A 27,131-nucleotide genomic window follows, 5' to 3' on the forward strand; every position below is an offset into this window, starting at 1 on the left:
GTCCATGAAATTGTTCACCTCAGAGACAATAAAACAGGCCTTTTAAATTAAAATAAGTGTTTATTTCTAATTTAAGGCACATTTAACTCGTATCCTTTTCTATTCGAAACATGGTTGACACAAAGAAAATCAGAGGCCTACTTTAAGGCACATGGTGCCAGTCAGTCATTGCAGAAACTAAAATCATAAACCTAATGTGATGCCAGCTCTATGTGAAAGTTGTGTGAATATGATTTATTTTACATTGAGTGTGTTTAAAATGTAGCAGTTAAAAATCCCGCCGCTCCAACATCCAAATAACATTTCTCATCCCACTTATGAATTCAACAAAAGATTAAAAGAATAAAGCGCATAAGCCTTTTTGTCAAAGACTTCTCAATGAATTAAATTCTTACAATGTCCCACTTTCGAATGAGACCTAATATATCGATGCAACTGAATTTCAGTAAAATTCCTGTTACAAATATGCATTGTTTAAAATATTGTTTAAAACCACAGCAAGGAGCACCAGAATAAATATCCCGGTAAGAGGTTTTACAGCTGCGTGCTACTCCAGTGCTCAGATCCAAAACTCAGAACAGAGTTGAGTCCTCTAGCATCCTTCATGCTCTATTCTGTCCTCTGCCGCCACCGGCAGGATGAGGTGGGAAATGCGGCTCCACAGTCCGCCGTACTTATTGATATCCATCCTGTCGAAAGACACCGGGTGACTGTGAGACAGAAATTTCTTCTGCAAGTAATCGTCCACCATCTCCTCCACGATGCTCAAGCGCATCTCGGCCGGGATCTCCTCTTTGTCACCCAGCAGCACTGTGAAGATCAGAAAAGTCTTCTTGTAGGCGGCGTTCTCGTGATCGCAGTAGCGGTAGAATATGAGCGTGGAGCCCGGAGGCAGCTCTTCCAGGCGGTGAATCACCGCTACGGGCTTGTCTCCCTCGAAAGCTCCTTGCAGCTTTCTGTCAATGTCCAGTTTGACCTGGTCGCTGTCTTGGCCGGCTTTTCCCGCTCCGTCGATGTGGAGGATGGAAGCGTTGCGGGCGGTGGAGAAGGCGGAGGCCACACCCTGAGCCAGGCAGCGCATGGTCCTCTCGGCTCTGACACCTGATGTCAGGATCAGGCTCACAGGCTCTGTGGGTTGGCTGGTCTGGAGGTGCCTCTTCAGGTGGATTTCACTCCTGCTCCAAAGCTCAGCGCGCTGATTGGGAAACTTCGCTTTTACGTTTTTCATGTGCTTGAGGAAAACATCTACCTGTTGCCAATCAGTCTTCTGAGGTTGAGATTTGGATTGGTGGTAATACTGTGCTACAATGGCAACAAGTGCCACTATAGCCACTCCTACCAATAGTGTTCTGCGTCCTGTCAAGAGAGGTTTAGATGCGTCTTACAAGGGATTTTATACAATTACCCATCAACATCTTTATAATGTTTGTATCATAATAACATTAAACAAAATCACTAATGGTTCAACATCTACTCTTTTGCTCATCTTTATCTTCTGTTTTTCTATTTCTTCATTTGGACACTCCTTTTGAGACACTGCTGAGGTTTTTAACAAATCTGAGAATATAAAAAAAAAACAAAGTTTGGCTTTATAAATGAAGTGGAGGTTCTCCAATTTCACTGAATTCTTTGTTTTTGACGGATTTTTAGACATTTTTGTTGTTCATTGGTTGTTGCAAAGTTTATATTTTGTGTTTATTTTTATGTTAAGCAAAAGTGACTATTTCATGAAGCACAGACAACAAAAACTATAAATGAGGCTTGTAGTCAACTCTTTTAGATAATAAACATAAAATACAGAAAGAAATAAGAACCTGCAGGACCATTTGGACTAAAAATGGCCATCAGGTTTTGATTGTCGATGAGGCTTTTTATCATTAGTCTGAAAATAATACCCTTTGGGTAAATCTATAAGTGCAACACTAAACAAAAGTAGTAATCATATTTTTAAATTGTTAGGTCAAATAATATATTTTTCTTCCTAGCCAGTTTAATCAAACTACTTAGAGACAGAAAGTCAAATCCCCAAACAGTGGATATATTTCAAAAATAGAGAATACAAGTGAAAAAAAGACTCAGACTCTGATGATCACCTGTTAATTTCTCACTACTTGAGTTATCTTGACTTTCATCATTGGGTTGTTGGCCAGGTGGAAACCTATTACCTTCATCTGAATCCGCACCTGCAAAATAAACCAAAAATAATCATGAACATCATATGTGCTCAACACATGTTACTTTTGTCAGAAATTATATGTGCTTCCAGATCTAGATGTGATGAGAAACATTTTATCTTAATTTTCTTACTCCCTCCAACTGATTCTACATCATCAGAAGAGTATTCTGTAGCCTCACCTGTAGGGATAGATGTAGTTTTGTCTATAAAATGAAGCACAATGTTTTTATTAGTAGAGTTCATAGAGAAACACAGACAATACACAGAAAATCACACAGAAAATCTCATACTGAGAAATAACCTGTAGTAACACTCAGACTCTGATGATCACCTGTTAATTTCTCACTACTCGATGAGTTGTCTTGACTTCATCAATGGCTTTTCGACCAGAGTCCTTGTCCACAGTTTGTTGGCCATTTTCTGATTCCACATCAGCAAAACAAAATTGAATGTGAACATTATATGTGCTCAACACAGTAATTTTGTCAAAAATTATATATGTTTCCAGATCGAGAAGTGATGAGAAACATTTTATCTTAATTTTCTTACTCCCTCCAACTGATTCTACATCATCAGAAGAGTATCCTGTAGCCTCACCTGTAGGGATAGATGTAGTTTTGTCTATAAAATGAAGCACAATGTTTTTATTAGTAGAGTTCATAGAGAAACACAGATAATACACAAAAATCACACAGAAAATATCATACTGAGAAATAACCTGTAGTAACACTCAGACTCTGATGATCACCTGTTAATTTCTCACTACTCGATGAGTTGTCTTGACTTTCATCAATGGCTTTTCGACTAGAGTCCTTGTCCACAGTTTGTTGGCCATTTTCTGATTCCACATCAGCAAAACAAAACAAAACAAAATTGAACATGAACATTACTCAACACATGTTAATTTTGTCGAAAATTATATATGTTTCCAGATCGAGAAGTGATGAGAAACATTTGATCTTCATTTTCTTACTCCCTCCAACTGATTCTACATCATCAGAAGAGTATCCTGTAGCCTCACCTGTAGGGGTAGATGTAGTTTTGTCTATAAAATGAAGCACAATGTTTTTATTAGTAGAGTTCATAGAGAAACACAGATAATACACAGAAAATCACACAGAAAATCTCATACTGAGAAATAACCTGTAGTAACACAGACTCTGATGATCACCTGTTAATTTCTCACTACTCGATGAGTTGTCTTGACTTTCATCAATGGCTTTTCGACCAGAGTCCTTGTCCACAGTTTGTTGGCCATTTTCTGATTCCACATCAGCAAAACAAAATTGAATGTGAACATTATATGTGCTCAACACAGTAATTTTGTCAAAAATTATATATGTTTCCAGATCGAGAAGTGATGAGAAACATTTTATCTTAATTTTCTTACTCCCTCCAACTGATTCTACATCATCAGAAGAGTATCCTGTAGCCTCACCTGTAGGGATAGATGTAGTTTTTGTCTATAAAATGAAGCACAATGTTTTTATTAGTAGAGTTCATAGAGAAACACAGATAATACACAGAAAATCACACAGAAAATATCATACTGAGAAATAACCTGTAGTAACACTCAGACTCTGATGATCACCTGTTAATTTCTCACTACTCGATGAGTTGTCTTGACTTTCATCAATGGCTTTTCGACCAGAGTCCTTGTCCACAGTTTGTTGGCCATTTTCTGATTCCACATCAGAAAAACAAAATTGAATGTGAACATTATATGTGCTCAACACAGTAATTTTGTCAAAAATTATATATGTTTCCAGATCGAGAAGTGATGAGAAACATTTTATCTTAATTTTCTTACTCCCTCCAACTGATTCTACATCATCAGAAGAGTATCCTGTAGCCTCACCTGTAGGGATAGATGTAGTTTTTGTCTATAAAATGAAGCACAATGTTTTTATTAGTAGAGTTCATAGAGAAACACAGATAATACACAGAAAATCACACAGAAAATATCATACTGAAAATAACCTGTAGTAACACTCAGACTCTGATGATCACCTGTTAATTTCTCACTACTCGATGAGTTGTCTTGACTTTCATCAATGGCTTTTCGACCAGAGTCCTTGTCCACAGTTTGTTGGCCATTTTCTGATTCCACATCAGCAAAACAAAATTGAATGTGAACATTATATGTGCTCAACACAGTAATTTTGTCAAAAATTATATATGTTTCCAGATCGAGAAGTGATGAGAAACATTTTATCTTAATTTTCTTACTCCCTCCAACTGATTCTACATCATCAGAAGAGTATCCTGTAGCCTCACCTGTAGGGATAGATGTAGTTTTGTCTATAAAATGAAGCACAATGTTTTTATTAGTAGAGTTCATAGAGAAACACAGATAATACACAGAAAATCACACAGAAAATATCATACTGAGAAATAACCTGTAGTAACACTCAGACTCTGATGATCACCTGTTAATTTCTCACTACTCGATGAGTTGTCTTGACTTTCATCAATGGCTTTTCGACCAGAGTCCTTGTCCACAGTTTGTTGGCCATTTTCTGATTCCACATCAGCAAAACAAAATTGAATGTGAACATTATATGTGCTCAACACAATAATTTTGTCAAAAATTATATATGTTTCCAGATCGAGAAGTGATGAGAAACATTTTATCTTAATTTCCTTACCTTCTTCTACATCATTAGAAGAGCGCCCTGTAGCCTCACCTGTAGGTGTAGCTGTATTATTGTGAATAAAATGAAGCACAATGTCTTTTTTCAGTAGTTGTTTTTTTTTAACAACTGAAGGTAAGTTACTTGATTATGCTACAAAATGACACTATGTTCCCAGTAAACACATAATACTGCTCCTTTAAAAACTAGATCAGAGATCTGAACAAACATATTCCAATAAAGCACAGCTGACAACATTTTGTAAATATACTAAACCAATTAAAGTAATACCTGACAGTTCAGCAGAGGGATCTGCAGAGCCTTCTGGGTGTTCATAGCTCGGTGGTGATTCCATGTTTTTGGATAGGATCGCTGCGGGATTTGAGACCTGATAAACCACAAGAATATGTCATCATTTGATTTGCACTGCTGAGACACGCGGAAAAGTGTTTCAGCATCACATGGTGTACAGCTTGTCATCAAAGTGTTCAAAGTGACGCTGTAAAGAATCACACCTGTCAATGAATAACATGCAATAAGGAAGTTTTTTTTCCACTAATCTGTGAAATACTCAAAACTCCTCAAGTGTTCTAATTTATAGCACTTAAAAAACATTTAATAGTAAACTAAAAGCCAAAATAAACACAACAACCTTTGCTTGACTTCCCCGTACACCATAATACATGACAGCTAACTCAATGAAAAGCTAGTAGCTGCTAGCACACTGCAAATAAAACTGGAATTACTCGCTTTTATCATGTGGTTTGAACAAGGCATTCTCGAAATAAATTAGATATATAATGTAGGTACGAGCTGCCTACTAAAAGGTGAGTATATCAGAAACATGACGCGACTCAGGTCAGGTGACAAGGGCTAAGAAGCTTGCTAGTGTTAGCAAAGCTGACGGATTTAGTCAGTGACCACAAAGCTTTTATATATTAGTAGAGCCTCTGAGCTATTAAAAACGAATAAGCGTAACTGATATAGTATCCAAGATTACCAATTCATAGAAAAGATTCCACCGCTGACATCTCCGTTGATTAGAGGGAGTCCTTATCCTTTGGATTGGAGTTTCTCTTTCAACTGTTTACTCCCAGGGCGGAACGTTCAGCAAGGCCCTTGTTTCTAGAGCGGAAGACCGTTACAGTGATAGAACTCAACGAGTCCGGACCTGAAACTTTTCCCCAGCAACAAAACGGAGAAGTTTACGCACAGACTGGCTGCTATCTGTTTTATGTCAGGATGTTTCACTTTTTTGTTTAAATTTTTGCTGATCTGAAGCGACATCCAATCAATTTGAGAACAAGAATGGATTCAAAGGCGGCTAAAAATAAGGCTCCGGGCCAATTAAGACGATCGTTAAGGCGGACGGGCAAAGGTGAGCAAACTGACAGTGATGCTCCTCAGCTAGCTTAGCTTCATAGCTCTACTGTAATTGAAAATCAAAGTTGGAATTAATGTGTGATCCTATAATGCTTACTATTTAATTCAAATAAATCAAATTTATACCCCGAATCTGAGGTTAAATTAACAGTTATGAGCGACTTTCAAATTTCATTTTCGGTTTTACTTTCGTGCACTAAACAACTGTTTGTTAATCACGACGAGGTGAATCATCCGCAGTTATCCCTGTCAATAGACAAAACAGAGGGGCATATGCGAGGAAGGGAAATAAGTAACTAATTATTGTGGTAATTATAATCACCTTTAATATGTTTTTTTTGTAATAAATATATGTTATTGTTCTTATTGAACTAGTATAGCTTAGAAATCAAGTTTATGCAGTTGTTTATTTGATTTTTTTTACTCTTTATACTCTTATTTTTCTGTCACTGTAAAATACTGTTACCAATAATAATAATTGCTATTATTATTATTCTTTAAGTGATAATGACCGATAATAACTGTAATGCTTTTTAGTGCATTTTCATTTTATGAATTATTGTAACACATTTGTACAAAATACTGTAAAACTACGTATAACCAATAGCATTATTATCATTATTATTATTATTAAGTAATCTAATAAAGTACTTCAGCAGTAATTTCTTAAAAGAAATATGTCATGTTTCTATTCTATATGATAGCAGTCTTTGGTCTCCAGTATGCAAACTGCTGTTATCAGCATTTTATGTCTAGTTTTCAACAAGAGGATAAAAATCTGTATTTGTTTTGTTATTTTTATTTATTTATTTTTTGCTATTCACATTTTAAATAGAAACACTGAAGTTTGCCCAAATATTTAAAGTAAGTAATTAATCCCACTGGGAGATGTATTTGACTCCCACAGCCGGTTTATGGGAACAGATAGTAACAAATGACTCACAATGAGGAAAAGACATTCGGTCCAGTCTGATCAACACTTTGCATCATGCTAAAAGGAGTTTAGGGAGCATTACCTCTCTAAGAATTAGCGCATAAATTGTTCTTTCTTATGACTGGGATTTTTGTCAAATTATCAAGGATAATTTGCTCTATGATTCCTGAAAAAAATTAATAGTGATTAGAAAAGTGTGATAAGAGTAGGTTGTACTAGAAAATGGGACCTCTGGACATTAAAGATAAAAATCAGGTCACCCTCAGAAGTTTTGCTGAAGACCTTTTTCTACCTGTTAAACATTAAGAGGTGCCATGTGACAGTGTAATTGCTTTTCTTTTCCTCTACAGTACTTGTAGTTGAGCCAACTCCAAGGGGTCCTCTGAAAAGGACCAGAAAGAAGTCAGAACCTCAGTCATCGGCAGAAGCTAAAGCTGCAAAAAATGTGGAGAACGGCTTGGATGATGAAGGTGGAATGCTCTAATTTTCAGTTTATTTCCTCAGATAAAGGTAACTAGAACCACCTTTAATTATGGTGCTCAGATGTGGCTTGAATTGTTATTGAACAGAGTCTCCTACCAAGAAGAGACGGTTGGATGCCAGAGAGGAACAGGGTGACAACCTTAGCGATGATGAGATGGAAGTCCAGGAATCGGTCAAAGACACAGAGAACGGCGAGGACCTGGAAATGGATGTGGTTGAGGAGCCATTAAAAGAAACCAGTCAACCAAAAACTTACAACGGTAAGAATTACATTTAATAAAAAAAATAAAATGGAAAGACAAAAGAGTACAATGAACCCTCTGAGGTAATTAAGATTATGATTAATAATTTATTGTGGTTGTTATTTCTATTGTATAGATTTCCCAGTTTTCACAGCTATTATAAATCAAAACTGAGCATAATTTATGTCTAGTGTTTCTATAAACAATTTTAATGGATTTTACTGGGGGTTTTTTTTCTGTATAAAACAGACCGCTATGAAATGATGAACCTTTCCCCTCGTGTCGTCCTTCATAAATCCAAACCCTCCCTTTCTCTCAATGAAGATTCGCAAGGAACAAAGACTAAAAAAGGTTTGAATATTTTGACTTCAAGACAGCAAGATGAAACGGTTTGATTAGTTTATTTCTGTGTTTGCAGGTAAAGCATTACATTTGGGGAGGGAAAATAAATGTGTGGTCCTAAACTGATTTTGCTTATTTTCATTTAAAGCTGAAGTAAAAGCACCTTCATTGCCCAACAAGGCTCATTCACACGTTAAACCAGCAGAGAACAGGCCTGCCGTGCCGATCACCAGCATGGATGAGTATAGAAGAAAAATGGAGGCCAGGGACGCAGGTACTCAGTGTTTTCTATGAGAAAGTTTATGTTCACAAAGCTGCATTGAGAAAAATTAACATTTATTTATCTTTCTTTTTGCGTCAAAAATGAAGCCACATCGTCTCTGGTTGAATCCAGACCTAACCAAGTCTTCCAAAGTGTGTACTCAACTTCGGAGAAAACGCACCCAAGCCTCCTTCACCCACGTGTAAACAACATTCCTGATCAAAAAAAGGCAGATGGTCTGACAAAACAAGGTATGTTTGTTTAAACAAAGAAGAAAATCTGATGACATTGACAGGTTTTTCCACACTGACACTTTTTTTTTTTAAGATGAAAAAAAGAAAATGGCTGGGACTCAAATAAGCTCTGGAAATTCTTGTAGAGGTGGTATAAATATTTATTAACGTTATCATACTTGTTACTCTGTGCAGTGCCATTTTAATAACAATTGATTGATTCCAAGTGGAACTAAATGCTCTCCTATCGTTGCAGGGTTTTTTTGGTATTTATGGCACTTGGTTTTGTTGGTGCTGCTCAGCTCTGCCACCCTGCTGGCTTACCGGATCCTCCCTGTGCTGCAGAATAAAGCAGGAGGAGGAGGAGGACGACAACACCGAGAAGCGATACCAGAAAAGTTTTCTGACAGCTTGTCAAACCTCCAGTCTCAATTCCCAAGTCAGCGAGAAGAGCTGTGGAAGAGAACCCAGATCCACCTGGCGAAGCACCTTAAAACTGCTGAACCAACCGAGCCAGTGAGTCTGATCTTGGTAGCAGGTCGTAAGGCAGAGAGGACTCTGCTGTGCTTGGCTCGGGGCCTGGCCTCCACCTACTCATCTGCCCTTAATGGCTCTGCTCTCCTCATCGATGGGGCGAGTAAAGCCGGCCAGGACAGCGACAAGGTAAAGCTGGACGTCGACAACCAGCTACAAGCGGCTTTTGAGGGAGACAAACCAGCGGTGGTCATCCACCGCTTTGAAGAGCTGCCTCCGGGTTCCACCCTCATTTTTTACCGTTACTGTGATCACGAGACCGCCGCCTACAAGCAGGCGTTCCTGTTGTTCACTGCGCTGCTGCCGCAAGACGAGGTCGGCAGCGAGCTGAACCTGAAGGAGGTGGAGGAGCTGGTGCAGAGCCACGTGGAGGCAAAGCTGGTGGACTCTGTAAGCAAAGCCTCCTTCAATGAAATGGACATTGACAAGTTCGGCGGACTGTGGAGCCGCATCTCCCATGTGATTCTGCCTGTGGTGTCGGAAGTAAAGCAGGAAGAATGCCAATGAGTTATTTTTTTGTTTTATTTTAATAAGGATGCGGTGATATGGGTACAATGACCAGATATACCACAGAAATTTGTCTTTTTAGACATGTTTTACACACAGATTTTCTTTAAAATGTTTGAAGGACGCATTGACAAATGAAAACCTACTGAAGTTGCATTTTTTTTGTGTTGTCATGATTTTTTTCCCCTCTTTTAAAGATCAGATCTAACAACATTATATAACTTGACGTTGACATATACAGGATGTTTTCCCACTCGATTTTGCTGTAGACAACAACTTCTCCTTTTGTTTTGTCCCTTTTTAGAAAAAGGGACAAAACAAAAGGAGAAGAATTCTCCTTTTGACAAAACAAAAGGAGAATTCTTTTTGAACGTGTCTGTTTGCTTTAAGCGTTCTTTTCCAGAATACTGGATTTTACTAAAACAAGCATTTTTTTGTGTGATGTTTCATCGTAAGATGTATTTTGTTGATATGCTTCTAAGATTTGCTTATTTTTTAATAGTTGTATGTATATATACTGTATGCTGGATATGAAAAGGATCAAAATGCCAGGAATCCTGTTTAAATGAGGTAGATTTTTTAAAAAACCTACGGCTTTATGTGAGTTTTTTTTTTTTTTTGCAAAAATATTTTTGATTGAATATGTCAAATACAAAATGTGCCTTAAACACACAAACTATTTGATCATCCCAATATTCATAATCTGTCTCATACCATAGCAGGCCGGCATCACAACTATGGTGTTTTCTCAGAAGTGTGTCCAAACAGTACTTAATTGATATGTAATATAGGTTTTAATTCTTGTCTTTCAATTTTGTTGTATTATCTCTCTGAGGTAATTTTTTCTGTGTATTGCTCATATGAATGTTTGAATATTTTCAATAAAGATTATTTTGATATTCAGTCAGTTGTCTAAAGCTTTAATTAATATCGAATCGTTTATTTCAGCAATTCAGTAAAAAAAAAAAAAAAAAAAAAAGAAAGTGGTGTATAGATTCAAAACACACAAAGTGACATCTTCCAAGTACTTGTTATTGTCAACTAGGTGATTATGGCTTGAAGACGATAAGAAGTTACAACTTTTTACAAAGTTAAATATTTAACTGTCAATGAAGGAGACATGTTTTATGTCCTAAGCATAAATCTGCTTTGGTCCAAAATGTGCAAATCAATCCAAGAACAAAAGCCTATGACTGTGAAAATGCTGGCTGAAGCTGGTCACATGTTCTAATATAGGCTGGAAGGTCACTTGGCAAGAAAGAAGCTATTTGTCAGCAGACATAAAAAAAAAATCCAGATGCAAACAGGGACAAAAAAAAAACTCAATTTCTTGAGCCATGTCCTGTCACAAAGTGCTTCACAAGAAAGGTAATCGATCAGAATACAGAACAATGTACAGCATAGAAAACAAACCACATTACAGTCAGAATCGTAAACTAAAAATGAAACTGACTAAAGGTTGAGCCCTGAAGCAGGTTTTGGCAACACTAAAAAGTTATGATTTGCTTACCTCAAACTGTAGGAAGAAGTAAGTATATAACATTATTTAACCATGTATGTCCCTCTGAGATTGAAAAAAAATTTTTTTAAAGAGAGACCTGGCCAAAACTAATCAACAATTACTTAACTTTTCTATTAATATAATTGGATGCAGCACTGTGAACAGGAAGCTTCTTTAACAATGACCTTTTAAGGAGGATGTCAGTAACTGAATGTAAGATGGTAGTCATCATGTTCATGACTGCTTTGGTAATAACCAAAAGATTTGAGAACAAAAGACATTTCTTCATTGGACTGATATTTCCTGCCAAACTGAATTTAGGTTTAAATATTAACATTAGCTCTACTTTTTGAATTCAGTTAATGAAAAAAATAAAAGGTCTAATTTGAGATGTGACTATGATTAAACTAATTTTTGCTGTCAAATAAAGGCCTTCTCTGCCTTTTTAAAAACCACAAGACGCACTTTTTGAAATTTTCTTTGCAGTGAAGAAAATAGGACAACAAACTTCAGTTATGAAACCAGGAAGTAAAGGCTTATTGACAGAGAAGCAGATGAATCTTTTACAACATATCTCAGGAACGTACGTACAGAGACACACCTTTTATTAACCGAGATCACAAGACAGAAGCACTGGGTCTTTTGACTGACATGTTTTCATGGCAGCAGTAGTACATAATCAACATCTGCCCCAATATGAGAAGATTCTGCAGGACTTGTGAGAAATTAGGAAGCTGAAGAAAATTTAGAAGATGTCACCTTCAGTTAGTCGACGTTAACAACTGAGTTAATCATTGGAAATGTATAAATATAAATGCTGTTTTCTTATAAAAGATGTACAAAATCATAAATATTGTATTGTTAAATATATAAGAAACAGAACATACATTTGACTATTGGACTTTGAAGAAAGCACGGAAGAGTGCAAAGGATCAACAACAGGCTGACCTATTTAAACAGTCAATAAAACTGTTTTACGGCATGCTCTTCAGTTTACTTTAATCTCACCCTTTGCTACTTCTGGCTGTAACAACCTTTCCACTTTTTTCCATTATCTTAAAGATATGTGTGATTTAGTGAGCTATTTTTTGCATGCAGCTACTCAATCTCAGCATCGCCTTTAAAATATTCCACTGGTGATTGAAAACATCCCTTTGGATGACCTGAGCTTACCAGAAAAACATACACATTTATAAGATGATACCGGAACCAAAGTAAATGTTTTACCATTGATACATGTTGAACTAATGATAAGCGCTGACATGGTGGCAAAAAATGGAGACAACTTTGTGGAAATAGTATTCAGTTTGAACAATGGAGCTTTCTGCATTTCAGTTAAGGCTCTAACATATAAATAACAACTTTTATTAATCTTTGAAATTATTAACATCTTTAAAAGAGGGAGAAAGGGCGCATATGTCCATATTTTTGATTAAACATGCTATATTGTATATTGTTTCCAATATTCTTCATAGCCTACATTTATTCGCACACCCAGTGAAGATGTGGAAAAAGTTGTAAAAAGGTCGACTTTTACATGTCTAAGTATTTAACTTATAATCTTTTGAATGCATGGATTTTTTGTGAGAAAAAAAATCCCAATTGTAATTTGCTTTTACAAGTTGAACAAAGAGTCTGCACATTAAACAGTAATTCAATTCTATTAGCCTCTCTTTAAATTGGGAAAAATATGAGCATGCCATTTAAGTAAGACAGATAATGTTTAGAAGTGAGAAGATCAACATTGTCTGTCTTGCAGCAGTGATCACATGTTTTAAATGACATGAAGTGTCCAATTAAGACTGTACAGGGAGTCAAGTTTGTCCAGCAACCATTTACAGTAAACAAGAAAGCAAAGGAAATAATAATAATTAAAGTCACTGTCGGAGAACGTTTGATTTATTTTAAGTTCCCCCCACCCACTTCTTTACTAGGTGTGTGAATAAGTCTATTTTTGATGCAGCTCCTCAGCATCAAAAATAGTCAACAAAGATTAGTACTGACAGAGATGTGCTCAAAACCACCAGGGTAACAGAACAGAGTACAACAACCACTCCTTTTGGTGAGAGATGCTCCTGAAACCCAGAAACAGATATATGAACATTTTAGTATTGTAAAGTAAAACATTTGTAGGGATTCAAGCATTCAAAGCAGAGCAAACTTATTTGTATCACATTCACTGTTTTACCTTGTTTCCTTTATGATGCTGATTGTATTTAGTCTTACCGATGACAGAAACTGTAATGAAAGTTGTTTATTTTTATATGAATCCACAACATATAGCAGTACGTTATTAACATTTTTTGAGAGAAAGACAAATTACTCACCTCTTTTTTTCTGCAGTAATGTTTTCTTCTTGGCGCAGAGCACCATATTCCAAACTACTGTCAAGGATGTGTGAACAATCAGAAGCCAAAACACTCTTGTTGTTTGTCCCCATTCCTCAAACAAGCTGCTGATTCCGACATAGAGAAAAACATCTGTGTGGATAAATTTTGAAAATATAAACTGTTGAGCCGTATATTATACAGGTTGGCAGTGCTTTACATTTTAGCTTTTATAATGTTTAATCTTTTGTATTGAAAAAAAACAAAACACTGGGACATTAGAAAGGTTCTTTGGACTGGCTAAAATGACAAGGAAATGTGAAATTTGAAAATGTGAAAGTAAAAAAAAAAAAATCAACCCTCAGAACCACGATATGTATCAAAAATAATTACACTTACAGCACCCTTCATAAATATCATGAGTGAAAAGTTGTATTAAAGTCTTAAGATAATTGGGATTTTCTCTTGTGTCAACCTATATTCATATCCAACGAAGTGGGAAGTGATAACGTGTCAAAGGTTTCTTGACAAATGAAGTTGCACTCATTTGCAGGTTATTGTTATATGCTACTAGTGATTTTATTCCAAATATTCTAATGTATATTCCAACCAAATAATTTCACATCATACTTTACAACCAGATTAGCTCCTGCAATAGGATGAAAATATTTGATGCTGGTTTACCACAGGTGCAAATGATTTGAAGATTACTGTAATTCATTCATGGCCAATGATTTATGAGCTATGTGAGAGTAATTCTATATTTTTGCACCAGCAATTGATAAACGTTATCCCAAATGTCATACTGTTATATATATACAGTATATATATTTTATTTTCTAAAAATAAAGAAAACACAAAAGACGTTTGGTTGATATACGACTACTTACTTATTAAAACTTGGTGGAAGACAAAACACACCCAAAGGGCACAGTCAACGAGTTCATTTCTTAACCAAAGCAATTAAACGGAGAATAGTTAGCTGGTGAATGTTCAAGATAAAGTCAAAGTGAAAATATTTTTGTGCAGGAGGAAGGCTTCAACTCACAGCTCATGGCTTGGTCCCAAAGGCAGCACTGCAAGGATCCACTCCATGGAACTAATCGCCAGCACAACACTCACAAGGCCAATAATGACATCCTAAAATGTGAAAGTTTGCGCAAATAAAAATAAGCTGTTTATGATCAAGAAATGTCCTCACATGTCGCAGTGTTGCATCAATGATTAGTACTTACTCTGGAGTTGTATATCAAGGATAAAATGAGTGTTGCCAAGGAAAACAAAACAGAAAGTGAACTGCCTGCAATCCTGAACTTCTACAAACACAGAAATAAACACATTTTACACATCTTAATAATAGTTTAAATAACCTGACTAATGCATATTTTTGACATCGAAGTGTGAAAAACCTTGAATGGATATGGAGATTTGATGACATCAATATCCTGTATTGCACAAGAACATTTCTGATTTGGTCTTTCAGAGACTATACTCCTCTCATCCACAATGTAAAAAAAATATAGGAATCTTCCACTAATTCAGAGATATATAATGTTTAAATGACCTTGTTGTGCTATTAAATTTCAGACAGAGAATACACTTCTTTTGTCTGTCTTCTTGTCCTCTACTTGTTTTGGTGTCAGTTTTTCCCATTTCAACTCCTGGTTTAGAGCAGCTACTATTACAAGAGTCATCTATCAAAGCTTAACAAGCATTAACATTTATTAAATCCAGAAGCTGTAAGAACTTACACCAAAAAATCCATCAATTCCTGTCTTACCTTACATAAGTCATGACAAAACGATGTTGTGAGATGTAAGTGATGACACAATGATGATGTGAGATGGACAGCCATAATTATGATAGGTATTTGCTGATGAGACACAGGGAAGGAGCACTTTACTTTTGTACGCTTTGTTTGGTGTTTTCAAAAGAACATCACAGCTTAAATAAATGCTTATCATGGTTTCATCTATACTTTCCTATAGATCACTCACCATGCTCATCTCCGCTAGAGGACTTGCCACGCAAATCAGAAGAATAATTACTGTCTAGAGTAAAAAGAAAAAGGTTAACGAGAATACTGTCACTCCGGCAATACTGCAAAACTCTGATTTACCTTATTTGTTGTGTTGTGTGTGGCTGGGATTGTATTACTTTGTACTGTTGTGATTATGTCTTTTGTTGTATGTATTTGGGTTGTTGCTGCTGCTGCAGTTGTTGCTGCTGCAGTTGTTGCTGTTGCAGTTGTTGTCTGTGGTTCTGGAGTGCTTGTGAGTCTGAGCACTGTTACATTTACACGTTCCCAGTACTTTGAGTATGATTCAAGGAAAGTAGCTCTGTAGGATGCAACATGAGATAATAACAGACTTTTGACGGTGATACTGTAAATTGGACAAATGTAAACATTATGTTCAGGTATAAAAGTTACCTGAATACAATGCCTTGCTCTTCTCCGTCTGCGGTCCAGTTTACTTTGACTAATCTTTTGGCCAGATTGTGGGCATTACCCACAGCTGAGTCCTGACAAGTGCAAAAATCACAAAAGAGAAAACATCATCTGAAACTCATTCCCTCCAGTACGACAGAATATGTGAAAGATGAATGAGGTTATCAGGGGAGATCACTATGAATTAGTTGAGCTTACCTGTGAATTGCCACATTTCAGGAGTATCGACTGGTCAGAGTCAAGCATGATAAATTTCCCAAGTGGGGGACCGTCACCATTTAAGCTCAGGTTACGAGCTTCCAGCATGAATCCTCTAAACATGAAACCGTTCTTGCTTTCGAGGGAAACTGTGAATTAAAATTTATCATGAAGTAAAGATGGTGAATATGTGGTTTCACAATGCTTTGCAAAAGTATTCATAGTCCTTAAACTTGTGCACATTTTGTCAAATAAAAATTACAACCTGCCCTTAGTATTATTGAGAATTTATATCATAGATCAGTCTAAAGTAGATCATGCACTACTGTGTTGTGGAAGAAAAGCTGTTGTTTTCAACATGCAACTGGAAATCTGAAAAGTGCGATGTGCATTTATCTACCATCTATTGCCTTCTCTTTAAAAAATTTAAATACAGTCCAGTGCAACCAATCAACCAATTTCTGAAGGAACAATTAATAGAGTCCACACAATAGCTGAGTAATATCATCCAACTGTTTAGAGATGTATGTTTTAAGATTTCAACAGGTGGAAGTGCAAAACTGGTAGAACCACATCTTCCAAGAACCCTTAAAATTATTGTGCTCAATATAATTGAACACCAATTGTATGCATTTTATTTATAGAAAAGCAAATAAATAAAACAGTTCTTCCACTTCACAATTCTGTACTACCTGGTGTTTGTTAAGGTGATCAGTTAAAATCCCAATTAAATGCCTGGAAGTTTGTGGCTGGAAATCTATGTAAGTTGAAGGCCAAAAGATCAATATTTTTAAAATACAGCATGAGTGAGTTAAGTCAAGTTTATTAGCATAGCACATTTCAGCAGTTCAAAGTGCTTTATATAATAAAAAATATGATAGCAAGCCTGCCATATGTTTACATCTAAAGCAAAGGTTTTATAAACATGGCAGCAGAACACAGGAAGTCATTCTGGTTACCTGTGATTGGGTCTCCAACGTTACTGCTGAGCTGGTAACTAACCATGTAAGGGGGTTCAGATGTCTCAGGAAGACTCTCTGCCCCACCACGACCATGACGAGGCCTCATTGACTCACACGCCTCTGGGAAGTCGCCATTTGAATACCCATGCAGCTTGGAGATGAAGGTAAGGCCAATAAAAATCCAAGCCCAGATCTATAAAATGTAAAGTTGTTAAAATATAACACACTTCTAATTCAGAATGGCCAAATAACATTGATTCACAGAGAAGTGTAATCAATTACTTTTAAGTTTATCTTGATGTCTATGGATTCAAATTCATGGCAAACATTTAATAAGTATCATCAATAAAATAACATTATAATAGTCTTAATAAGATAATAACAATCTCATTAATATCTAAAATATTTATATACATTTTTAAACTTCAATGAGATAAAAAAAAAGTCATACCATTTTTAACAAAAGTTGAAGAAACTTAAAGGATGTCTTAGGAAAAAACAACAAGTTCTTCTTCCGTGGCAGTTCACTGTGTTGTGTGTGTGCTGTGCAGCAACACACTGATTAAGGAAGTCTAAACGAACCACTGAACACGCCCTCAGCAACAGGAACATAAGATAAATAACATATTAACTTACTGTTTCTAATAATAAGTTGAGTGGCAATAACTGACAAGAAATAAGTTTCGTTCTTCATTAGGTTTGATACATTAGGGGAACTCTTTTCTCACATGGGTACAAAGTCCATTTCATTTTGGTGTCTGTGGCAAATGAAAAACTTAGGCATGTACCTTTGAAGTCAGTCTTAGTTTAAAAGATAAAGCCCAGCAAATAAAAGTTTGGTCACTTTGTTAAGAATTTGTGATTCGCTATCATCATGTTTTAAAGACGCTTGACATAAAGGAAAACCAAATTAAAATGAATCATGATCTACCTTCACAACAAACCTCATCGAGACATTTCCTTTTCCACGGAAAACCTTGTAAATACATAAACCACTAAAATGATTTGACGGGAAACATTAACTGTTTATTTATATGATGATATAAACAGTTGAAGGGACATGCTTGGATGCAGTGCTTTAATCCACCAGAAGATGGCACCCAGTCCTCAAAAATGCTGCTGCAATTCAAAAAGTGGATTTTTTCTAAATCTTATCGCCAAACAGCCTATTCAGCTCCCTTCAATTCAGTTTATTTACATAGCACCAATTTGCAACAAATGTTGTCAGAATCAGTTTTACATAAAATGAAAATTAATTTCTTAATCTTAGTCTGTGAATATTTTGGGTCTTAACTGTTTTTGTGTTAAATAGTTACAGCATTTGGGGTCTTAGATATGACAATCTATGACATGTTGTTTAAATGTTTTGAAATTATATTTGTATGCATTGCACATAATATGACCAACAGAGTTAAGTAAGTAGACATGTGAAAAAGAAATAGAGTTTTGAGCTTAGCATGGTTACGTATTTGGAAATACTGCTGTGGTTTCACTGGTTGTCCTGGTTGCAGTTTATCAAACTGTGATGACAGGTTAGTATTAATCATCATTATATCTTTTGCAGATATTAGTTGGTTAAGTAACTTTTTTATCTACACAGACAGACTCATTCTGTCATTTCCATATTAACATGTTCACATTGATTGCTGTTATGTTTATTGTCAAATTGCATGATGTTATACTAACACATTGAGCCCTTTAAAGATTGTAGTGATATTTTTGCACATATCATTAGTGAATGACAGCTAAGACCAGCACAAATATCCATAACTACTAATCACATAATTTACAGTTAGCATTACATCAGTTTAAAACATGCAGGCAAACAAACAGCAAATTTCAGACTTTAAATTTGATTGGATCAAAATTAACAGTATGAACTGAACCAGCCCCTGCATTTTAAAATGTAATGTAATTCTGATATAAAAGTGTGTAATTTAAAAAAAAACAACTTGCAAGCCTCACACTTCTATTTGCTTCAGTGTCATTTTATAATACTTAGAAACAAATAATGCATTTTTGGTTAAATTAGAACAAGCATATATTAACAAACCCAACTTGCAGTTAGCTCTTTCAGAATTACTTCCCAGTGTGCTTAGCAGCATGTTTTTGTATCCTGTGTGCCACAGTCAGAGAGATGGAAGTGTGTTACATTGCCTTGCCTCTTGTGTGTTATTAAGGCAAATGTTAATTTTAATAAGATTCTCAATTTTAATGTCCTATTCACACTAAATGTTTTTGACCAGAATTCATTGTCAGATCATAAATTCTTTTCATGCAATTTGAAACAAGATTTTAAATTATTCTAAGGTAAAATAAGTTATCATTTTAAACTCAGTAATATGAGTGAAAATAACAGAAGTGTGTGCTCCAGGTGAGGGCGGTTTTTTCTTGCACATTGTGAAAAAATTATATGGTTTAAATTGCAGCAATTGTTAAACCTTACAATTCAAGTTTAATAAGCTAATATTTGTACTTATTCATACCTGTTGTTTGAGAAATCCTTGAATCTCCCATGGCAACTATTCGGGTGTATAAAATGTCTCTGGGAACAAAGCAACACCTTGGAGCATGAAGTCCCTCTTTACATCTGAATTCCACATTTCTGGGGTTCCGCCTAACAGAGCACCCGTCCGCCCCCAAAGCACTCCTTCAAACTAGCCAGCAGCAATTAGCAAACACCTAATTGGGGGATCTGCACCTCTGCTGAGCTTATTATGAAAACTACTTCTCAGTGCAATGCTGGTAAAAACATTGTGAAGGTAAAGAGCACTATTGTGAAGACTTTTTGAAGGCAGAGTGACAGAGCAAAAGTTTCTTAAAATGACAGAAGCTGTATTTGAATACATTAAATTACAAAGTCCAATTTTATACACATACACATATACAGCACTTGTATTACAATTGAAGGAAACATGACATGGTTATTTAATTGTGCTATAAAATGGCATGATTTGGCTGGAAAACACATGACACTGGACCATTAATGAAAAAAAAAGACAGATTAAAATCGCAGCCATGTCTATAATCAATAAAGAACTCAAACAGCCTGACCCCTAATGCAGCCTAAAAACTTTAGGGTTCATTTCCACTCACAACATAACATGTTAGAGATAATATACAAAATACCCTGATGCATCATTGGTCACATTTGACAGAGCAACGTGTCATTGTTTGATTATTTTTCCTTAAAGACTGACTTTCCATTTAGCAGTCATATCCAGCATCAGAGCATACGACTGGACGAAGGAAGGTCCATGAGTGTTTTGTGGAAGAATTTTACCAAACATTTTTGTAATTTATTATTATTATTATTATTATTTTTTGCATATGCTTTTTTTCTGCGTTCAGTGCTCGTATTTCTTCCATCCAAAGTCCTTACAAATGGATGCATTTATTTGAATGAATGCATTGATTTAACTTGAGTACTTCATATCGTATGTATGGACTGAAATTCCTGTCATTTATATTATTAGAAATATATATATTTTACCCAGTGTATATTTTATTTTGCATGTTAAACCTTTGCTGCTGATCTTCTTTCCCTTTTGGCTGATTTAGCTATTTTTAAGGAAAATATATACAAAGCACATGTTTAAAAACATCTAGAAAGAAATTCAAAACAAAAATATGTATTATGACATCCATTTATACATGCATGCAAATATAACAGGGAAAAGTCACAACTCCACTGTTAAGTTAAAAGCAGCCAAATCAAAGCACTTGTAAAATTTGCAGGTATGAGTATATTGATGAAAGGACGGGAAAAAAATAATAGAATTATGGAGGCTGAGAAGGGTTTTGCACTCTAACCTCTTCTTCATTAACTGGGTTTTTTCTCCTGCAGATTTTAAGCAGTAATGACATCAAGTTGCTTCTGAACTTTTCATTAATAATTGCATAAACCACAGGCTTCCAGCAGCAACTGGAGAAAGCAAGCTGCTGACTCACATGAAATGCAAGCTCTAGGTTCACTTTTGACAGCCGACCCAAATTGGGTGCAAAAACACTCACAATATTTACAACATTGTAAGGTATCCATTCGATGAAAAACACAGCTACAGTACAGAAAACTGAGATAACTGCCTTTTTCAATGTGTTAGACCTTGTTCTTTTGATCCTCATGAACATGTGAATACAGAAGAAGGCAATCACTCCAAATGTAGTAAAGAAAAGAAAATTCTGCAAGGCAATTTTCAGTTGAATATTGTGGGACTCACTGTTCTGTGTACCAATTGGGTAGGTGTGGAGTCTTGCTGGTGCAATACTGATCATCCATACAGAGAGAGACAGAAAACCCAAATGACTCTTTCTGAACAGATGGACGTCAGTCAAATACCTGTAGACGCCGGACATGATGGTGAGGAAGAAGATGTTGCTGTAAAACCCAATGAAAAGAACAAAAGTCAGAAACTTGTAGACAATATCTGGAAACACCAATCCCCAGACATGGCTGATGACCCAGAAGGGGAGACCACTGGTGAAGACGAGGTCAGAGATGGCCAAGTTTAAGATGAAGATGTTGGTCAAAGATTTCAGGTTTTCATACAAAGCCAAGATCACAAGGACGAGGATGTTTCCTATCAGACTCAGAGAGATGACGATAGAAAAGAGCACTGAGAAATCGGCTCCAAACTTGACCTCACTCTTTTCACAGACATTGTTACCACAGTCGTAGTTGAAGTTTAAAGAAGAATCCATAGTTGGTGAAGTGGAACCTGCAACAGAATATTTAACTGTATTTATCAGTTTAGCACAACCCTCCTTTCAGCAACGCTATGGCATCAATGAAAACAAACAGCTTAGAAAGAGAAATTTGACACAAATCTTTCACATCTGTGAATAAAGCTGGAAAAGTTCTTTGTTGCTGATGAAGTGATTATTATTATTATTATTATTTTTATTTTATTTTTTTTAAGAGATAGCTACATTTAGAGCCAAATCACAACTCCTGTTTTATAGCCACTGCCTTTTGATAAGTTCAAAAACAACTTACCTTCCTTCTCATGGAACTGGTACTGATATGACACTCTGACTTTACACCTTCTGTCTATCATAGCACTTTTTTCTGGTGTGGTTATTTTTTTAGATCGTGTTAGTAAACTCTTATATCATATGGGTTTAATTAGCCCTTTACGAAAACAGGAAACCTCTATTTCCTGTTTTAATAAGTTATGCCTGACACCCTCTTTTCTCTTTGTGAAGATTCATTAGTTTGACAGAATTAATTTTCAGCAGGAATCCATGTTTGTGTCTACCAATTCATTTTGTAAAACAAGACAGAGAAAAACAGTTGACCTTGCTGTTTTGGACATTTTTAAATGTTTTTATCTTGATCATACTAATTCATTAAAATCTAACCTTCAACTTACCATTTTACTGCTCTAATTACAGAATCAACTCTAAAACGTGTTTCTATTAATATTCAAATGTGTGGATGCAATGTTTTGAGCCAGCAGAAGATGGCATTGTTTAAACGTAAAAGAGATGTGAATTTTGTTTCTATGTTTGCAGCATGTAAAGATAATCTTTGCTCTGAGTTATAAAATCCTTTGTAAAATTACTTTACTTGAAAATTACTTTACTTATTAAATAATTAAACCTTTTTAATATGTTAAATAAAAGAATTTTATTTCACTGAAAAATTCACATGACTTTACAAATATAAATTACAGTGTAAAAGTCAAATACAAAACAATTAAACTGCTGCACAGCAGCTCATACAGAAATTAACTTACATTTCAAATAATTTGGAAGAAAAGGATTATTTACAGACTGTAAAATATAACCTTAACAGAAGGACCAGCCTGTCAGGACTTCCTGAGCCACTTTTTCTCCCCAGTCTGCCCTATTGCAGACTGGGGCAGGCTGCATTTATTAGACTGAGCCACACGAGACAAGATTCTGCATTCTGACTTTCTGGTTGTCAACTGGACTCAGACAGCTGACCACTCAGTGCAGCAGGGATTTTAAAGGGTTTCTGAATTTCCCGCCAACAAATGCATAGGAGACAGGCAGCAGTGAGAGAGCACAACAAGTTGAAGAAATTATCCTTTGCCTTGATTTAACCTTCTACATTTGACATTTTATTTTAAAATGAGAAACAGAGGGACAAGCTCAGCATTTTTACAAGCCTGCAGATATCAAGTGATTGGTTGAGTAATGCAATACATACATATTTGTTATCAGTTCCTGTTTTCTCTCTTTTTACATAATAGACTGTTGTGTAAAGGATTTGATTGATTTAAGACGCTTTAAATCTATTCAAGTATATCACATAAAGCAATAAGACCCCTACATTGTCTTCACTCCAACACCTGCATTAGTCATAAAAAACTTCAGACAGCTGAATAGTTTGTTTGAAAAGCTCAAATATGGAGCGCTTTCTCTTAACATTACAGATCATATATCTTAAAAACAATCTACTTATCTTTAAATCATAAACATGGAATTATCAAAAAAAATCTAATCTAATATTCAAGGATGAATATATTTGCATCTAGTACATTGAGCCACGTGATACAAGATTCTGCATTCTTATTTTCTGATCATCAATTGGAGCCCGCCGGCTGAACATTCGATGCAGCAGTGACTTTAAATGATTTCTGAACTTCACACCAACAAATGCATAGAAGACAGGGTTCAAGCAGCAATGAGAGAAAGCAATCAGTCGAGAAATGTAAAAGGCATAGTCAAGCTGGATACTCATATCACAATGATGAAATGGCTGAACTTCACTGTGTTGTAAAACTCTCAAAAAGATCACCATGTTGTAAGGCACCCAACCTATGAAAAAGACGGCCACGATGCAAAAAACTAATTTTACTGCTCTGTTCTTTGTCCGGGACTTTGTTCTGCTGATCCTCTTTAAAATCTGAATGTAACAGAAACCAATCACTGCAAATGCACACAAGAAGAAAACATTCTGCTGGGCCATCCCAATGACTTTCCATTGCATGTCTTTATATTCACAGCCCGAGGAGTCTGTGCCATTGTGATGGACTGAGACAAGAGCAGTTTGTAGCAGGGATGGCATGGCTGCTCCAATGCTGATCATCCACATGAGGACAGACAGAAAAAAACCAGTCCCAACTTTTAGAGAACTCATGTCAGAGAGCGGATGAACCACAACCAAATATCTGTAGATGGTCATTATGGTCAGAAAGAGGACACTGCTGTAAAACCCAGTGAAAAAGACAAAATGCACAATCTTGCAGGCAGTCTCTGAAAACACCCATCCCCAGACATCGTAGATGGCCCAGAAGGGGAGACCGATAGTGAAGACAAGGTCAGAGATGGCAAGATTGGCAATGAAGATGTTGGTCAGAGATTTCATGTTTTCATACAAAGCCAAGATGACAAGGACGAGGATGTTTCCTGTGAGACTCAGAGTGATGACAATAGAAAAGAAAATTGGAATGGCGAAGGATCCAAATTTAACCACTTCACTTTTGTCACAGACTTCATCTTCATAGTCCTGGTCGTATTCATATGTAGAGTTAAAATAGTATTCCATAGCTGATATGGTCAAACCTGCAAAATAAATTTAATGTTGAATTTAGTGTTGCAATAAAATCTCTTTTAATACCTGCATTGTATTTACTTTGGAGAGCAGAATAACTTACCTTGTTCCTCATGAGATACTGAATGTAATACTGAATGTTCAGAAGCAGCTAATAAATAGTAACCACCTGCTTTTCACTTCCTCCATCTGCTTCAGGCTTGGTTGTATAGCCTACTGACAAAGAGCACACCACAAAAACAACATTTTATTTTGTTTTCATTTCTCCTGACAGAGGCCATACCTTAAAAACTTCTGATTACTTACATAAAGATCTGAGCTGTTCTTTGTAATGCATAGTAGTAAATGTTGCTTTAAAAAACAGAAAAATGCACCGAGTGCACAGTCAGATGAAAGGTAATGCTAGTATAAATTTGAAAATGCATGCATCGCTTTAAAACAGGAATAAGCAAATACATTTTTGTTGTCGTTTTGTTTGGTCAAGTGCAATCTTAAACATTTGACACAGAGCTTTTTTTACCCTATCATTGTGTGTGGCACATGTGAATCTGTGACACCGGAATGCATCTTCATCACTACATTGTTTCATTAACTGATATAAAAATTCCCAACAAAACAAGTAGTCACGCATGATTTAGATTTTGGTAACGTTAATTTCAATTTACGTTTTGGCTCATTTTTGGCCTTCAAATTTCAACAAGAAAATATTATATTTTAAATATATCAACAAATTAAAATCAAATAAAATTTTATTTGTGTAGCAGATTTCAGCAGCAAGGCTTTCAAAGTGCTTTACATCATAAACACAAAAAGTACAACAACAGCAGATCTTTGATGTATTGTGGTGCTAAACCGTTCAGTGATTTGTAAACTAACAACAGTATTTTAAAATCTATTCTTTGAGCTACAGGGAGCCAGTGGAGGGACTTTAAAACTGGTGTTATGTGCTCTATCTTCCTGGTTCTAGTGAGAACGCTAGCAGCAGCATTCTGGATCAGTTGCAGCTGTTTGATTGATTTGTTGGACAGACCTGTGAAGACGCTGTTACAATAATCAATGCGACTAAAGATAAACGCATGAATGAGTTTCTCTAGATCTGGCTGAGACATTAGTCCTCTAATCCTGGAGATGTTCTTCAGGTGATAGAAGGCCGACTTTGTAATTGTCTTTATGTGGCTCTGAAGGTTCAAGTCCGAGTCCATCACTACTCCCAGGTTTCGGGCCTGATCGCTAGTTTTTAGTTGTAATAACTGAAGCTGTGCATTGACTCTAGATCGTTCCTCTTTAGGTCCAAAAATAATGACTTCAGTTTTGTTTTTGTTCAGCTGGAGAAAGTTTTGGCACATCCACACATTTATCTGCTCTAAGCATTTATTCAGTGATTGGATGGGTTCAGAGTCACCTGGTGACATCGTAATGTAGAGCTGAGTGTCATCCACATAGTTATGGTAGCGAATATAAATATTAAATAAGAGGGGTCCTAAGATTGAACCTTGGGGTACCCCACATGTGACCTTTGACCTCTTTGATGAGAAGTTTCCAATTGAAACAAAGAAATCCCTGTTCTTTATGTAGGATTCAAACCAGTCAAGCACCGAACCGGAGAGTCCAACCCAATTCTCCAGTCGATTCAGTAATATGTCATGGTCGACAGTGTCAAAGGCTGCACTGAGGTCCAACAGAACCAGCACTGTGGTTCTCCCACAGTCCGTATTTATATGGATATCGTTGAATACTTTTACGAGGGAAGTCTCCGTGCTGTGGTGAGCACGAAAACCAGACTGGAAAGTGTCAAAGCAGTTGGTCATCATGAGGAAACTATTTAATTGTTTACACACAGTTTTTTTCAATAACTTTGCTGATGAATGGGAGGTTTGAGATTGGCCTGTAATTCTGCAATAGTGATTTGTCCAGGTTGTTCTTTTTTAACAGTGGTTTGATGACTGCTATTTTCAAAGCCTGGGGGAAAACGCCTGATGTGAGTGAAGAGTTTACTATTTGGATCAGATCAGTAGCAATAACAGGCAGGACTTTCTTAAAGAAATGTGTGGGAAGGACATCCAGACAGCAGGAGCTTGAACTTAATTGACTTATAATTTCTTCTAGGGTTTTATAATTAAGTAGTTGAAAATGGGTAATTTTTCCTGTAATTGTTTTGTTTAGGTACTGCAATGGTTCTGGCTTTAGAGTTGATGTGCAGATTAATCCTCTGATTTTTTTAATTTTCTCTGAAAAGGAACTGGAAAACTTGTTAGATTGGAGTTCAGGTGGTAACGTCACAGGAGGGTTTGTGAGCCTGTCAACTGTTGCAAATAAAGTTCGAGCATTGTTGATGTTTTTGTTTATGACATCTGCAAAGAAAGCCTCCTTTGCATGTTTTAGTGTTGAGTGATAATTACATAGTCTTTCTTCATAGATGTCATTATGAACATGAAGTTGAGTT

General features: G+C 36.1%; 5 protein-coding genes across 6 annotated transcripts; 1 reads left to right on the forward strand and 4 right to left on the reverse strand.

The window, feature by feature from the left end:
- Positions 1-40: 40 nt before the first annotated feature.
- On the reverse strand, positions 41-5,935 carry LOC129368983 (torsin-1A-interacting protein 2-like). The gene is made up of 16 exons (XM_055044204.1): positions 5,810-5,935; positions 5,101-5,197; positions 4,825-4,875; positions 4,606-4,695; positions 4,454-4,477; positions 4,167-4,276; positions 3,987-4,059; positions 3,727-3,857; positions 3,348-3,639; positions 3,198-3,221; positions 2,925-3,014; positions 2,774-2,797; positions 2,513-2,596; positions 2,356-2,379; positions 2,094-2,183; positions 41-1,356 (listed from the first exon to the last, which is right to left on the reverse strand). Exons 2-16 carry the CDS (start codon positions 5,162-5,164, stop codon positions 593-595), a joined length of 1,935 nt encoding a protein of 644 aa, XP_054900179.1. The 5' UTR covers positions 5,165-5,197; positions 5,810-5,935; the 3' UTR covers positions 41-592.
- A 44-nt stretch (positions 5,936-5,979) lies between these two features.
- LOC129374262 (torsin-1A-interacting protein 2-like) lies at positions 5,980-10,764 on the forward strand. The gene is made up of 8 exons (XM_055052592.1): positions 5,980-6,187; positions 7,477-7,596; positions 7,696-7,869; positions 8,101-8,202; positions 8,342-8,467; positions 8,563-8,706; positions 8,783-8,836; positions 8,945-10,764. The coding sequence occupies exons 1-8, from the start codon at positions 6,118-6,120 to the stop codon at positions 9,727-9,729; spliced, it is 1,575 nt and encodes a 524-aa protein (XP_054908567.1). The 5' UTR covers positions 5,980-6,117; the 3' UTR covers positions 9,730-10,764.
- On the reverse strand, positions 10,725-17,687 carry LOC129374329 (putative ferric-chelate reductase 1). 2 transcript variants are annotated; one of them, XM_055052701.1, is made up of 13 exons: positions 17,618-17,687; positions 17,164-17,359; positions 16,205-16,353; positions 15,989-16,080; positions 15,677-15,896; positions 15,555-15,608; positions 15,338-15,430; positions 14,793-14,873; positions 14,606-14,697; positions 14,448-14,506; positions 13,558-13,710; positions 13,419-13,468; positions 10,725-13,305 (listed from the first exon to the last, which is right to left on the reverse strand). In XM_055052701.1, exons 1-13 carry the CDS (start codon positions 17,618-17,620, stop codon positions 13,204-13,206), a joined length of 1,344 nt encoding a protein of 447 aa, XP_054908676.1. In that variant the 5' UTR covers positions 17,621-17,687; the 3' UTR covers positions 10,725-13,203. The 2 variants fall into 2 exon arrangements, with proteins under 2 accessions (XP_054908676.1, XP_054908686.1); XM_055052711.1 differs by lacking the exons at positions 10,725-13,305; positions 13,419-13,468; positions 14,448-14,506 and having other exon boundaries at positions 13,664-13,710.
- A 3,259-nt stretch (positions 17,688-20,946) lies between these two features.
- LOC129368989 (C-C chemokine receptor type 8-like) lies at positions 20,947-22,190 on the reverse strand. Its single transcript, XM_055044220.1, has 3 exons — positions 22,163-22,190; positions 21,387-21,884; positions 20,947-21,140 (listed from the first exon to the last, which is right to left on the reverse strand). Exons 2-3 carry the CDS (start codon positions 21,865-21,867, stop codon positions 20,947-20,949), a joined length of 675 nt encoding a protein of 224 aa, XP_054900195.1. The 5' UTR covers positions 21,868-21,884; positions 22,163-22,190.
- Positions 22,191-22,811: 621 nt separating this feature from the next.
- On the reverse strand, positions 22,812-24,861 carry LOC129374437 (chemokine XC receptor 1-like). Its single transcript, XM_055052849.1, has 2 exons — positions 24,792-24,861; positions 22,812-24,699 (listed from the first exon to the last, which is right to left on the reverse strand). Exon 2 carries the CDS (start codon positions 24,680-24,682, stop codon positions 23,666-23,668), a length of 1,017 nt encoding a protein of 338 aa, XP_054908824.1. The 5' UTR covers positions 24,683-24,699; positions 24,792-24,861; the 3' UTR covers positions 22,812-23,665.
- Between the last annotated feature and the right edge of the window lie 2,270 nt (positions 24,862-27,131).

The sequence above is a fragment of the Poeciliopsis prolifica genome, unplaced genomic scaffold (genome assembly GCF_027474105.1).
Source record: "Poeciliopsis prolifica strain line A6 unplaced genomic scaffold, Auburn_PproV2 SCAFFOLD002, whole genome shotgun sequence".
Classification (NCBI taxonomy): Eukaryota; Metazoa; Chordata; class Actinopteri; order Cyprinodontiformes; family Poeciliidae; genus Poeciliopsis; species Poeciliopsis prolifica.

Bases quoted from the DNA above. Each gene is read 5' to 3' on its own strand.
- LOC129368983 (XM_055044204.1), bottom strand. From the start codon at position 5,164: ATGGAATCACCACCGAGCTATGAACACCCAGAAGGCTCTGCAGATCCC. The intron at 3,222-3,347 runs GTGATCATCAGA...TTCATTTTATAG, and splicing joins GAGTAGTGAGAAATTAACAG to ACAAAACTACATCTACCCCT. The intron at 2,380-2,512 runs AACAGGTGATCA...TTCATTTTATAG, and splicing joins TCATCGAGTAGTGAGAAATT to ACAAAACTACATCTATCCCT.
- LOC129374262 (XM_055052592.1), top strand. From the start codon at position 6,118: ATGGATTCAAAGGCGGCTAAAAATAAGGCTCCGGGCCAATTAAGACGA. The intron at 7,870-8,100 runs GTAAGAATTACA...TGTATAAAACAG, and splicing joins TCAACCAAAAACTTACAACG to ACCGCTATGAAATGATGAAC. The intron at 8,707-8,782 runs GTATGTTTGTTT...TTTTTTTTTAAG, and splicing joins AGATGGTCTGACAAAACAAG to ATGAAAAAAAGAAAATGGCT.
- LOC129374329 (XM_055052701.1), bottom strand. The intron at 16,354-17,163 runs GTAACCAGAATG...TTTAATTCACAG, and splicing joins CGTTGGAGACCCAATCACAG to TTTCCCTCGAAAGCAAGAAC. The intron at 16,081-16,204 runs GTAAGCTCAACT...TGCACTTGTCAG, and splicing joins TGAAATGTGGCAATTCACAG to GACTCAGCTGTGGGTAATGC.
- LOC129368989 (XM_055044220.1), bottom strand. From the start codon at position 21,867: ATGGATTCTTCTTTAAACTTCAACTACGACTGTGGTAACAATGTCTGT. The intron at 21,141-21,386 runs GTGAGTCCCACA...GGCTGTCAAAAG, and splicing joins CCCAATTGGTACACAGAACA to TGAACCTAGAGCTTGCATTT.
- LOC129374437 (XM_055052849.1), bottom strand. From the start codon at position 24,682: ATGGAATACTATTTTAACTCTACATATGAATACGACCAGGACTATGAA.